Source organism: Strix uralensis, chromosome 5 (assembly GCF_047716275.1).
Source record: "Strix uralensis isolate ZFMK-TIS-50842 chromosome 5, bStrUra1, whole genome shotgun sequence".
Classification (NCBI taxonomy): Eukaryota; Metazoa; Chordata; class Aves; order Strigiformes; family Strigidae; genus Strix; species Strix uralensis.
This window is the reverse complement of record NC_133976.1, coordinates 71,524,762-71,539,819: the sequence shown is the minus strand read 5'-3', so window position 1 is coordinate 71,539,819 and position 15,058 is coordinate 71,524,762. Positions and strand designations below refer to the sequence as shown.

Genomic DNA, 15,058 nt, shown 5'->3' with positions numbered 1-15,058 from the left:
AGGAACTGGGCAAATGCTAATGGCAGCAATCTTATCAAAATCTGTCTTTGAGCTGCTGGGACCAACACATGTGATCTGTCCTATATTGACCAAGAGTCAAATTGTGAGGTGCAATGTGACTGCTACTAGATGTATTGTTTGCTGGTGCTTGAAGGGTAAAAAAACAAACCAGACCCATTCAGGATGATTCTTAAGTCAGCATCGGTGGAGAACTGATTCTGTAAAACTGAACTCTGGGTCACAGCAGCACTTCCTGGAATACCAGCTTGCTTGCGATACAAGGACATCCCCTTTAGTGTGGTGAGATTAAGAAGCAAGTCTACCACAGACTGATCTAAGGACCACACCTCCTAAAATCAAACACTGATCTAATTTGGATTAATGCAACCTGTAGATTGAGATCAGCCCTATGGAGGTCTAAGTAGCTGCTGCCTTGCTGTCTGGAACAGGGGGAGGGTGATGAGAGACAGGAGAGGTCTGGTAGAGCTTCAAGCTATTTCTGCAATCCAAGCAGGCACTGGGAAGAAGAAAGAGCATTTACACAGTCTGTGATTTTGCTAAGCGCCCACTTAGTAAAGAATCTTAAAACTGGGATGCAGTCCAGCTGAAGTTGGACTGCACAGATTAACAGCGCTCTTATGCCCTTTTTAATTAAGCAAGTGTAGGTACTGTTGACTGAAAGCAATAGGAACAGATGCATGCAAGTCATAGACAAACTTTAAATTATTCATCCAATATATATATTTCGATACTGATGCAAAGTATCTTCTTTGTCTCTTGCATGCCATTTCTGCTAATTCAGGGAAGAGAAAAAAGTGGTGCTATCTCTTTGTAAATGCATACATGTACAGCAGAAGTAAAGAAATGCATACAAGTCCACTGCTGGAAGGGGTGAATTAAATTGGGGAATGGTGCAAAACCAGAGCAGGAATTACTTTTTGGACTTGGAAAAAAAAAGCTTATTTTGAAATAATGCTGCTCTTACAAATATTTTTTTTTTTCCCACTTATCACTGTAGATCTGACTAAAGTCAGATAATCACAGGTACTGGAAAAGTTGAGCCAAAACATACTAAATTTGACAGTGTTCTGAAACATTTTCCCCAAATGACCAGAGTAGAGTATGCTTTATTTCTCTTATTTGCTTAATTAGTTTGAAAGTCACAAACCACAAATATCACAAGCAAAAAGACAATTAAAAGTTAAAAATTTCTTGCCTTTGCAGCAGAAGCACCTTCTGTCATAAAATTTGGTTTGCCCAAAACGCGGAGGCTGAATAGTACAAGAACATACCAATCAATTAAGTCCCTGAATAACATCTTGTGAGAAATCTGCTGCTAGAGCTAACTGAAGACAAGATGACAAATGCTTCAGTATTTGTTGTGAGACTGGTAGAAAATAGGGATATAGACTGCATGTATGCCACAGATGGAGAAGAATCCATTGCACATCTTTATTAAAGTCCATGCTTGATGTCTACTCTTAATGGTAATGTTGGGGGCTCTTGTATTTCAGGTGCAAAACCTGGTGGAAATCATGTATTTCTAAATCTAAGGTGAAGTTTTGATTTAAATAGGGTGAAACTTTGTTGCAAAGTTCACTTTGCCAAGAAATGTTTTACTTTGCAACACTTGAGAGGTTCTATCAGCTTCTTCCTGGTTCTACAATTTTATGGTGGTCTTTAGCAGCAATAAATCATGAACAGAGCTGTATATCTTTAGCACCCAATATAAACGTGAAAATCCTTTTCAGAAGAATTGCTTCATTAGGGATATAGAGATCTTTACTGCTTTTCTTGGTTGCTTGTACAAGAAACTCACCCATCATTTGTGCAATGGACTGTTGTATAGACTTAATATGCCAGAAGGTGATGGTAGCATTCAGGATTTTCATCACAAGTCTTGCAAAATGTAGTGCTTTCCTTGATTTCAGAAACTGAGGACTCAAGATTAAAAGAAATCTTAAATTCTCCTGGAGATTTACATTTATATTCCAAATACTTAGGGAAGAAATCTTTAGATCATGAAGCAGCTATGACATGAATGGGTTTAGAAAAGAAAACCCCACTCTCTTATGTTAGACCAAACTCAGCATTATAAACAAACAAGCACAACATAGATTGAATTATATTTATTCATATTCTACATCTCTCACCCTGTCTGTGTTGCTTAATATATTACTGCAAAGCCCATGGACCAAGGGCTACACCTAAGTAGGAGTGAATCATATGCAGCATCTCTGTCATGTTGGTAGGTATAGTTTTCTTGATAGGAGATGCTTCCTGTTTGGTTGGGATTATAAATTATGGCTATAATAGAATTTTGGTTTATGTAAAGGCTGCTTTAAATTCGCATAATTTTTGAAAGTTTAGGACAATGGAAAGACAATGTTAGGAAATTTCAGCACAGATGAAAAAAGTTCATACTCTCAGCAGCATTTTTCATACTTCTTCTTAATTTCAGGGTTCAAGAACAATTTAGGTAAAAATTACTTGTTTTGATTTCTTAAGCATCTATAGTAACATAATGATTCTACAGATGTACAACTTTGTACTAAAGAATATATAACTAGGCCCAGGTGAAATACTTACTGTAAGCATCCATATAGAGATACAAGTTTGAAGTCCTGCCTCATGGACCTACTGCTATCTCACACTTCTGATATTTTGATTGGCAGTTGAAATCGTGTTCCTCTAACATGAACATTTTATATATAGCACCCTAACTGTTTCTGTTCAGTTTTATACATTGAGTTGCCATGTGTTATGGATTGTCATAGAAGTTTGAAATGTTCCCTGAAATCATTGAGAAGTTGTGCTTGAAGTGCTAAAGTATGTGTCCAGGTATACCTTGTAGTAACTTCTTGTCTCAGTATTTTTTGTTAACTGCAAGGAATGCAATATAAATACTGATGTACTAAAAGCATAACGAAATCATAGGAGGGAAATATAAAAATTTTCTGGCAAAAAATGTGTCCATATCTTTCATTTCTATTATCTTGTTATCTTCCTTGTGAAGAGATGTGTGCATTTATGGTTATATCCCATGAAAATAAAGCTTAACTTATAACTTAAGATAATTAAAATTCCCTTTTATGGTTAATGATTAGATTATGTAGATATTGATATGGTAGTTCTTTAGGGAAGCATTGAAGTTCTGAGAAGTTGAATACTAACTTCATGTTTTCCATGGTTTTTAAAGTTTTTTCCTTTAAGAATTTTCCTCAGTTATCTCTACAAGATTTTTCAAGGCTGTATTGTTGAACAGCTCCAGTAACGAATGGCTTCGTGTCATTCTCACTGTCACAAACAGCATTCAGGATTTATTTCCAAATTATATCATAAAAGTTGCCTTCTGCTACTTGGAATAGCCAAATTTGGGTCTGCAGAAGTTGAGCCCCTTCTTGGGGTCTGCCTGCCCTGAGCCCATAGCTTGGCTTTTCCCTGCGTGCCTGCTTCAAGGAGGGGTGGGTGGGCAGCTAGGGGTAGAGGTGCAGTGCAGCATTGTGTGTGCTACAGCAGAGCTGTGATGGCTGTGAATGAATTCCCTGAAAGCAGAAAATAAAAAAATATAGATGTGTGTGTGTGTGCAGGTGTGTGTATACATAGATATACACACACAAACATGCATGCCAGCTGCAGCACTGGCTTTGCGCAATGGTGTCTTTCCACCAAATGTGCCTTGCTGTGTAGAATGGTGTGCCAGGACCCATGTGTTCACCCATGCATCTGGTCCCAGTTCACCCCATGTGCTCATGACAAGTGGCTGACGCTTCCATCAAGGAAGATGGATGCCACTCCACAGGAGATGGATGCCACTACTAGCAAAACAGCCTGTAACCTGTTGTTTCCAACAGGAAGGAAGCTGGGGCAGCGTTGTGGAAACCAGATGCTTTTCTTTAGACAGGATAAGACACCGAAGTGGGTGAATGAATAGGGAGGAGGATGGAGCTAGTAGTAGAAAACACAGCTGGGAGTTCATGTCACATGTGGGCAAATACTGAGAGGGTAAGGTGGGAAATTGGGGACTTCCTTAAAAGAAAAGTAGCAATACAGTTTTATGTTGTTTTTGCACTGATCTAACCCTGTAGGTGGGTGTTCTTATGCCAGAATAAGAACATGCCATTGTGATTGAAAGATCCATGGTGTGTATTTTTTCCTACATGGAAGATTCCTGTGTTGGGTACTGCGATTGATGTAGAAAGGAGACTGAGGTTCAAGAATTAGGAAGATGTGCAAGGTTGATAGCAAGAGGATGGGAAAGCTGGAGTCAGAGCATAGTGGGAGAGTAAGAGGGATTTGCCCTTATTTAGGAGTGAGGATTAAATGTTTTTTCTGAATTGCTCATTTCGTGTGATATTTTTGAGTCTGCTATGCGTGATTTACACTCTCTTAATTAGTTCAAGTAATCTGAAAACTGTGGACTGGTTCTGTAGCAGTGCTTCAGGGAGAAGGTGGGGTTTTGGAGAGAGAAAAAAAATAGAATTGCTACAGAACCAGTAGCCTCCGTGGTTTTGTGCCTCAAGTCCACATGTGAGATCCCTTGTAAATGGCTGCACTAAACGGCATGCTGTAGCTGTAATAACTAATCCTCTAGCTCCCTGTGGTGTCTCTTGACAGCACTTAAAATGCTGTTCTGTAGGTTACCGTGGTTGCTATAATGATTTAAACAGACTTAATGAACAGCTTTGAAGTGACTATGAAAGCCTGTATTTAGGGAGGAGGCTTGCCATGTAGCAGTGTGGCTGTTAACACTGCAGATTAGAATTGAAATGTGTTCAAATTTGAAATACTTATTGAATACTGAAAAGGGGAAAAAAGCCACTGAAGTGCTTTAAATGAAAAGACTGTACTTAATATTCAGTATTCTGCAAACCATCTTTATAAATGTTCTTGCAAATGTTTATCGTACTCTTGTGGAAAGCAGTGTGCAGTCTGAAATCAGAAATAACTCTTTCAAGCTCTCCTCTTTATTTCTTTATGAAGACTTTCTACAGTTTGTCTAGAAAATTACCACTTTCCCATAAGCACCATGATAAAACTGCCATTTACTTAAAGACTTGGATGTCGTTAGGTCTCAACATTTTTCAGTGCTAGCACTAGATCTGGAAGAAAAATCTTGTAATGGAAGTGTAATTTTTGTTGGATCTGACACTTGTGAGCCTGAGGCATTTCCCTAGTGTTTTAGTATTGTAGAAGGCTGTGCTTTCATTGCTTGTTTTGAAGTAACTTCTCATAGCAACTCGTAATTTTATATTCTAACACATTTAGTTTAATATTGAAACTTGAACTAAACGTTTTAAGTTTCTGTTCCACAGAAGAATCAAAAATACGTTTTGTGGAATGAAAGACTAAAGTGAAAACTTCTCTTAAGATGCAGAAGTGACGTCCATAAAGACTTAGCAAAGGAGCCGTCTAATTGCAGTCAACAATTAATCAGCAATGAGTGTATTGATGAACATAAAACATTTTGTACAGTATTTTTCAATAATTCTGTTGTGCAAAGAACATGCAGTTCAAATAACCTTCCAAATGGGGGTGGGGGCGAACACCAACTAATCCCATCTGTTCCCTCTTACTCTGCAAATCAGTTCTTCCAGCTCTGAAAGGTCGGTGGTACTCGATTACCAGGATGTGAGCTGATCTGTTAAGTAGGGAGTTGGTGCTCTGGCAAAGATCCCTGTACAAACTGGGAAATATTAAATGTTTTTGGCTTTCAGTTTTGTTCTGCAGTTTGATTTCTATCCTCCTTTGACTTTGTATCTTGATTAAACTGCTAGAAAGTTTGTATTTTTCAAAACGGGGTGTCTATTACTAAATGTGAAACTCGGATTTCAGTTGCTTTTTTGGACTGTAAGGTAATCACATGTCTTTTCAACTTTTTTTTTTTAGTATTAAATTACATTTTCTTCCGTATCCTAAGAGCTCTTCTTATTTTTCTGCAGGAGACAGATGAACAGAAACGTCACAAAATTGCCAGTGAACTTCTGCAAACGGAAAAAGCCTATGTTAGCCGACTTGACCTCCTAGATGGGGTACATTTTTCTTGAATTTGGTTTTATTGTTTTGCCTTGAATTCACTTGAATGTCTATGCATAAGTGTATATATAAATTACATAAGAGGTGGTATGTTTTTCACATTTTGCGGACTTTTCCAGTCAATCATTTGCTCTTGCCACATAACTTTGCCTGTGTTTCTATTTTAAGAATATTACAATTTTAAAAGTATTAGAATTTTATGGATCTTAATGCAATATGTTCTCTGTGTGTAGATGTCACTATAAGCAATAGTAGTTCATACTGGTAGCCCCTCCAACAAAGAGGATGGATAACAATTTCTTGGCTTCTGGTGAAACAGAGAAGGGTATCATTTTATAATACTGAAATCACCCACCCACTAGAAAATTACAAAATCTTTCACATTTGAGCCACTTGATCAGGATTTTTCTTCAGTGCCAAAGAACCTAGGAAGATGTTCATTCTAAACTGTATATCCCCTATTTTCCCACTATATGTTTAGACTAAATATTATTGAAGTGAACAGAAATTACTCTTCCTGCAATGAAAAGGTTGAATTCTTGTGCTCTGTAGAATCAAACTGTTATTTCTGAAATGTGAAAGTCTGTAGTTCTTGACTATTTTTCTTTAAAAGTCTTGTTTACTTTCTCATGTAAAACATCTATTTTACCTGGATACCCATAGCTTTGCATTGCCTTACTCCATGGTATTTTTCTCAGACATAGCTGTTTAAATTTCTCAGGCCTAATGCATAAGTCTTATAAAGATGAAAAGTAAAAAGCCTCAACTGATATGATAATTGTTCAGGCTGCTTGGGGATCTAAGTAATTGTCCTCATGAAAGTGGATCTACGTAGTAGACCCACATTGGAATCGATACATGGTATGTTTTTAAAAGACAAAGTATTGCAGGAAAAAGAGCTTTGATTTAGAGAAGTTTAAAAATAAAGAAGGAAAATGTTTACATCATTCATAGGTTTTTCTGATGGGTAATGTACAATTATTTTCCTCGCTGCAATCATAAGTTCATTACTCCAATGCCTGTTTTCCAAATATTAACTGGACGGAGTTCTAAAAAATCAGTTTCAAGCACAGCTGCTCAAGTGCTGCTAATGAGAGGAAAGCAGAAGACTGGGAAGGGACCGTTATGTTTCTAAACTTGGTTAAAAAGTTATGTAACCTTTATAGTCTTCAAAGTAACTTGTCAAAATCAACTAACTGTTCTCTTGGAAGCGCAGCAAAGTGAGCATGTTTTAAAGTATATGTGAAAGCGTATGGCTTTTCCTTTCCAGACACTTTTGCTGTCTCAGTTGGGATTATCAAAGTTCCTGTCTTCAGACTCTTTTCTTCTTTCCCGAGCCCTTACCCAAACTTCTGAAGCCCTCTCTGAGGAGATACAGACCATTAAAGCATGGGAGAGGGAGATAGAGGGACCATAAACACTGTTTTATGTGATGTGCACATTAACAGCTGCATATGCCTCTAGCCATTTTGTAGCTGCATCTAGTCAGGTAGAGCTCACTGATGGAAAAGAATGTGTTTTTAAAAGAGACTATAGTAGAGCCCAATCAGAACTGGGCCTGTTTTGTTCTTTAAATGGTATGTGGGGACTGCTCATAGTCTGCCAGCTACTTTGATTTCGAAAGGGTAAGGGGATGCAGCATACAAGGAAAGTGGTTGGGCTAACAGTGATCAGACATCATGCTAATTGAAAAGAAAGCAAGAGTGGAAAATATGACTGGAAGACTGGGAAAGCTGAGATGATCTAGCTGTTAAAACAGACAGGATGGCTGGAGTAGATCCAAAATGGCACTACTTCAGTTTGGCGTTCCTTATGTCTGCTCTGCCTGCAGTGCTTTCCTGGCTTTGATTTCTGGTGAGGGAAAGACAATGAGTTTGTCATTACCTGTCTATCTTATTAAAATATTAATCTTGCCTCGGTTGGAATAGGAGGGATGGATAGGTGGCTTTCCATTGATTAAAGATAACAGGCTGATAGGTTTGGGGCTCTTTTTCTGTATTGCAGGTATTCTATTCCAGACTCCTTGAGGAAGCAAACAGAGGTTCATTTCCAGCTGAAGTGATTAACAAAATCTTTTCTAACATTTCATCAATAAATGCCTTCCACAGTAAATTCTTACTTCCAGAACTTGAGAAAAGAATGCAAGAATGGTAAGAGGCAATTCACTGGTTAATACACTACTAAAACTGTGTCTGTAGAAACTCTGTCACAGGGTTGAGGTAGGGAAGGTACCTTCATAATTAAGTGCTCCAGGCCCAGGAAGTACCGTGGGTAGGAGAACATCTGCTCTTCCACTCTTCATCGGGTTCTGACTCAGTAAAGGACTTGCATAATTTGCTCAAAATAAAGGACATGTATCTCACTGAAGCTAGTGAGATTACTCATGATTAAATGCCTTGCTAAATTAGGGGTTCAGACTGAAGTTATGTGCTACCTGATGAATTCATTGCACGGAATACAAAATTGAGATAAATAATATGTATGTGTTTTGTGCTACCCTTGTAGCACAGTAACCTTTGTCATTCTTGTTTTCTGTAATAAGGTGGGATACATTCTTGGTTTTCTGTGTTTTGGTTTTCTGTTTGAAATTAAAATCCATTTCAGGTATATTTTGGGGCCATTTTTCACCCAGCTTTTCTTGACCTCTACTTGGAGCAAGCAAGGGTAGGTGAGGCGTGCTCTGATCATACTCTGTAACTATCATGTAAAGATATTGTAAGATTTTTATCCTGCCTTGGTGTATGCAGTCCTGGAGATATTAAAATATAACCATGTATTTTCTGTCTCTTAAAAGTACCAAAGCATTGCTGCTTCCCTACCTTATGTGGGAAAAGGGATCACCTCATTTAAAAAAAAAAAAAAAAAAAAATTACAAATATTGTTTCGTCCAGTTGTTTCAGCTCAGCATCTGTTTGACTTCTGTATTCCATGTTATCTAGGTTTTCTTATGAGGAATTCAAGTGTTTTTCTGTATATCATTTCCAGCTACACTTTCATATAAGTTCTTAATTGTCAAAAATCACACTAAAAATTGAGAAATAATGTATTTTTGTGACATATATGAAAATCTCAGACCACACAGTGGTGCTTTAGACAACAGCTAAATGTCTCTGGACTCTGTAAGATGATTCCCTTTTAAAATGATGATTCTTTGAAATAGAATAGTTGAAAAAATCTGATAGGGAAACAAATGCCTGGATTAAAATAGAGTCTATATTCATGAGAAGTGGAGTTTAACTTACTGTATTGATTAAAAACCAGATTACACTACATTATGTCAGTGATTTCATGATGTACTCTTAAAATTTTGCTCTAGGCACTTCATAGAGCACAGAAGATGGGTTGCACTACCTTATTTGCAAAATGCTAGATAGCTCACTAATATTGTGTGTATAATTATATAGCTTCGAAGGTCAAAAAGTGGTTTTGCAGATGAGCTTTGACTATTGGTGCAAAACTAATAAATTGCATCCTAAGGATATTATCTCTTCCACACTGCTTGGAAACAACCTCTGTGCTGTAACTGAGACAGCCAGTTTAAATGTTCTTAAAACGTTATGCTTTTGGGAGGAGTTAGAAGAAAAGATGCAGTTGAAGAAAACTATTTCTGATCATTGCTGAAAGAAAAATCTGAGATAACTTTCTCTTCCCACTACCAGTCTCTGAAATTGTCTGGCACAACAGCTTCTGCCAGATACAGAGTTCACTTTCCTCAGTAGTTCCCCTAATTAGACATAGAAAATACTTAAACCTACCAATAGAATATACTTGTGCACCACTTCCGTTATTCTTTAGCTTCCAATAAAAATAGCTGGATAAAAATTTCTGACACCTTCCCCAAGTTGTGGTTTGTTTTGAAAAAACAGGTAAAAATATATAGTGTTGCAACCGAGAATGCAGATCAGCAACAGATTCTCCTTTCTTAGAAGAAAAGGCAGTGTGAATCTAAGCTTATTGAGTGGAAATGAAATTGTCTGGTAGTTGCATTTTGAATGAGTTGAACAACAGCTGGAGCTGAATATCTCTGTTACAACATATGGCTTGAAAATACTGGAAACAGCCTTGTTGCAATATATTTCCAATGAAGAGAGCATGATAGAGCATAACAGTGATCCCACATCAAACAAAATACCGATCTCTCTTTTGTACCTGAGGATGACCTGTTAGCTTGTGTATTGGAAGAGAAAGCAGTCTTTCTGTAGCCGCCTTTGCTGTGCTGTGATTTTAGAGACCCTTGCTTAGTTTTCTTGCAGCCATGACTGTTTTAGATGAGATGCTACAAATCCTGATTAGTAGGCCAGCTATTTCATGTTTGAGTTTTTAGAATACAAATGTGAATACTGTTGTGGTCTGATAACAGAAATACAAAGTGTTTCTTTACCTGTGTTACAGCATAAAGTCCTATTTCTTGACCCATACAATGTTGCTGTCTTCGTTGTCTGGCAGTAGCTCAGTGCTGATTTGGGTCCACAGCATTTCTCTTTCTGAGATCTCTCTATCCAAGAGAACAGTAACTGCCCTGGACCTGATGGCATTTAGTAGAACTTCATATTTTGACTCATGGTGCATAGTGTTTGAATATGAGATGAATTAGTTACCTATACTTTGTATGTCCGTCAAGGAAGGATGCTGCTCTCAGAAGGTTCTGCTTTCTGCAACTTCCCTCATCCTTGCTATTCTTTCAGACCTCTTTGTGTGATGTTGACCTTGTTTTTCTTACCTGAAATGATGATGAATTTGTGTTTTTACAGCCTCAGTCTTTGGACATATAAGGGCCTTGCATGAAAAGTAGTTGTGAAATTTTTTTACTCTTCAGAGACAGTGAAATTGCAGAACTCTGGGTAAATGAGCTGTCATAGGTATCCAAAGAGCAGGCATAGCAAACTGTTCCTCCTTCTTGGTTTATAAAAGTTTTAACATTTTCTTCGAATGTCTCTCTAGTAGTAGTTGTAAAACAGCTAAGTAGAAGTATTCTTTTTTGTGCCAGTTTCTTTAGAAACAAAGGATTGCTACAGTCTTTTCTGCTTTAAGGTTTTTTTAATTGCAAAATTTTATGATTACTTATCTGTTAAATTTATCAGAAAACTTTAATGCCTGTGGTTTTGTTTTTCTGGAGACCTCTGGAAATTTATTGACATTTTCTTTGGTTCTGTTGGAATCAGCATGATTTGTATTTTATTTTCAGTTAAAAAATATGCTGCACTGCAATAAAATGATAATCCATGGAAAATAACATTCAGTGAATCAAAGGAGAGGGTTCTTGTTTTAAATTGCTAGCTTGCCTTTGAAAGTGTATGTGTCTGCTTGTATGTAGAGTGATTGAACAAATACGTGGAGCTAATTAAGGGTGGAGAGCCTTGGTGATTTCAGAGACCAACTTCCCACCCTATCTTGTCCCCTTCTTTAGTTGCCAGATCCAGCAGTAGCTCAGACCTCTGCCAGGTCTTACACAGGTACCTTCTGCCCCCCCGGAGGCAGCTGGAGCTGGACCAGCCTTTGCCAGTCCTGGCAACATTCACTATTCAGATAACTTTTCCCTTTTGCACAGCTTTTCTCTTGAAGAAGTGGTGTGCTGGAGTAGACCGCTGAAGTAATTGCAGTAGATTGCTTTGCTTTAGACCACTACCACAACATTGATTTCACACTTTCAGAAATCCAGAGATACCAAGTTTCTGAGTCTGTCCTTGAGAATGAAATGTGAAACGTGTTTCCTATCGTAGTTCTCAGAGATGCATGTGTGCTGTTCCACTTTCTTTGCGTGCATTGAGAATGCAGCTTCTCTCTGCCTCTCCATCAGTTTCTCTACTATTCTGTTTTATTTGAAGATGCTATCAGTATTCAGGGAAGATGTGAGAAAGTTCTCACAAAAGACTGGAATCCAAAGGATTCTCTGTACTTCATAGGTTTTCTTAGATAAATAATGAATTTTAAAAGTTGTAAATACACATATTTATATAAGGCACAGAAGGGAAGTGGTACAGTATGGATTTAGTCCTCAAAACCACAGGCTAGATATTTAGAGGGTAAAGTATGGTCAAAAGAAGATAATGTAGTTTTAAGGAACTGCAAATAAAATAAGTTAGACCATGTTTTGCAAACAAAATCTTTCAAGTTTTTCATTATAGATAGCTTTTCTTTCTTCAGTGCTCTACATGACCTACAATGCTTACACATCATCAAAGAGGATACAAACACTCTTTCTATGTTAATGCTGGTCAGTTTAAATGGTTATGTTGGAAGAGACAATCCCAAACAGAAGGAATCTCTGTTAAACACATGAAACCATTTTGTAACCTAGTGTGACTTTTTTTCTTTCCTGTTTGTTCTGAGATTCCACCCTCTTACTTTGCAGGACTACCACCCCCAGAATTGGAGATATTCTGCAAAAGTTAGCTCCTTTCCTCAAGATGTATGGAGAGTATGTCAAGAATTTTGATAATGCAATGGAATTGGTGAAAACATGGACTGAACGGTCACCTCAATTCAAATTCATTATTCAAGACATTCAGGTAATGGGGAGAATAATGTAGATCTCAAAGTAATACAAGTGTGTATAAAAACATATAGGTTTGTGGGTGAAAAAGGATTAAAGAGAAAATTAAATACCAAATCCCTTAGAATTAAGGGTTGTTGTTTTTGTCCACTTCACACCTCATTCTGTTTCTTCTCCTTCTCCCTTCACGTGTGTACATATACCCCCACAAATCCATCCTTTCCAGTTGCACGGGGTCTGGTGAGCTGGAATTGGTTTTCCCCTGTAGCAGCCCTCATGGTGCTGTGTTTTATGTTGGGAGCTGGCAGGGTGTTGATAGCACACTGGTGTTGTGGCTACTGCTGAGTAGTGCTTACACAGCACCAAGGCTCTTTCCAACATTTCCCCCCAGTGGGATGGGGTGGGCAAGATCTTGGGAGGGGACACAACAAGGACAGCTGACCCGAACTGACCAAAGGGATATTCCAGACCATATGACGTCTGCTCGAGTATAAAGCTGGGAAAAATGAGCGGGGGGGGGTGGGGGGTGGGGGGGGGTGTCACCCTTGGTCCTCCGAGGCAACCACTACACGTATCGGAGCCCTGCTTCCTGAGAAGGCCCGACATCGCCTGTTAATGGGAAGTAGAGAATAAATCTGTTTTCTTTTTGCTTCCGCATGTGGGCCTTTGCTTCGCTTTGCTTATATTAAAACTGCTGTTGTTTTACCCACAAGGGTTGGGGTTTTTCCCTGTCTTATTTTCTTTCCCCCTTTTTGCCCTGTTGAGAAAAAAAGGGGGAAGGGGGGGAAGTGATAGAGCGACTTGGTGGGTACCTGGCATTTAGCCAAGGTCAAGCCACTGCACCAGTGCAACACAGGGGACCAAAGTAGAAAGGCTGAAACATGAGAAGACTAAAAAAATACTACAGTTTCTCATAGATACCAAAAGTAAATACTGTTTTAGGATAAAGTGACATATCAGTGCAACTCTAGATCCCTGCACTGGATCCATAAGTACTGTGTTGGCTCACACCAGTGCTGTTATGCAGAGATTTGGAAGTAAGTATATAATCCTAAATGCTGAGCCATAAAAGGTAAGTAAAGCTTAGCAGTGAAGCAATGCACCATTCTTGTCAAAGGTGTGTTTTATACCCTCTAGTGCTCCCTGTAGACTTTTCTGTGAATTGTCAGGTATGTGTCTTCCTACTGCAGACTGAGCAGCTAGAAACAGGATCAGGTATTTCTGCTTAAATTTTACTACTCTATAGGGTCTTGTGATTCTAAGCCAGGGAAGACAACTATGTGTATTTTAATGTAATCTTTTAATCGTATCTAAGATTATGGAAATGAATATGCATCTTAAAACACTTCTGAGGGGGGTTACGTTATGAATGAAACTCAAAGAAAGCACTCCCTTCTCAGATAGATAAATGGGCTATAAAGCTATATTTTAAGAATTGTTTTCTAATATACAGCCACGAACTGTTCTTATTCAGTTGTAATTCCTTTGAGTTATTACAAAACTAAGTTAAAATACACTGGAGTTTGGCAGGGGTTTTTGGTAGCACTTTTATTTGTGAATTCTACTGGCTACTTAGAAAACTTTTTACAATTATCTTCACGAAAGAATTTCTAATTATTTGGTTTGGTAAAGTATTTCTGTTTTCTTTCAAAAGGTCTGTCATGCATGTTTCAAAATACATTTATGTTTTATCAGTCCTAACTTTTATTTTACTACATCTCAATAACATTTTTGCCTACTACATTGAAATATGTTTGCAATTTTTTAGAAGGAAAAAGTGTGTGGAAATTTGACATTGCAACATCACATGCTAGAACCAGTACAACGCATTCCACGCTACGAGATGCTTCTAAAGGACTACCTAAGGAAATTGCCTCAGGATTCTCTAGACTGGAAAGATGCTGAAAGTAAATATCTTCTAGCCATTAAAAGAGCTGTATTAAGATACTAGTAAGAGGATACTGTAAATTAAAGATCTTTTCCAGAAAAATAAAATGAAGAAGCAAAGTCCCTCTGAGAAGAAATGTAGAATTTCTTCAGTGGATATGTAGGATTCTTTGAAAAAAATCTGTTTGAATAGTGGATGAAGTTAATATAAAAACTGTAAAGCCTTTAGTATTCTCCTGGAGCACATAAGTTTTGCTTTGGTTTTGGAATAACACACAGGTTTTTATTTATTTGCTTTGCAGATGATCAGGAGTTGTGGTGGTTTTCTCTTTGCGTTTTTTTTGTTTGTTTTTGTTGGCATTTTGGTTTGCTTTATGCGCATTTGGAATGTATGTCTTTTATTTGTAAAAAAAGTGGCATTAGACTCATCATTGTATTTTTAAGCTCCTGTAGGCAAAAAGAACAGCCCAGTTTAAAACTTATTCCTCTCTGTATTTGCACAAGAACAGTTCAAGATATTTCCAAGGATTGTTCAAAATTACTTGCCAAATAACTTTTAAAAAATATTTAATTGTTAGTACCATTACTGTAAATATTTGTAATATGAGCTCTTTCAATTAAAAATGTAGATTGACATTCTGG

At 37.7% G+C, this 15,058-nt stretch overlaps 1 protein-coding gene across 2 annotated transcripts in view; it reads left to right on the top strand.

Moving 5' to 3' along the window:
• The window catches only part of FGD4 (FYVE, RhoGEF and PH domain containing 4), a 118,008-nt gene that overhangs the window by 84,696 nt on the left and 18,254 nt on the right, over positions 1-15,058 (top strand). For both annotated transcript variants that reach the window (XM_074871567.1, XM_074871568.1), the window contains exons 5-8: positions 5,943-6,032; positions 8,041-8,186; positions 12,389-12,545; positions 14,298-14,436. In XM_074871567.1, the coding sequence (XP_074727668.1) occupies positions 5,943-6,032; positions 8,041-8,186; positions 12,389-12,545; positions 14,298-14,436 (532 nt within the window). The remainder of the gene's footprint in view (positions 1-5,942; positions 6,033-8,040; positions 8,187-12,388; positions 12,546-14,297; positions 14,437-15,058) is intronic.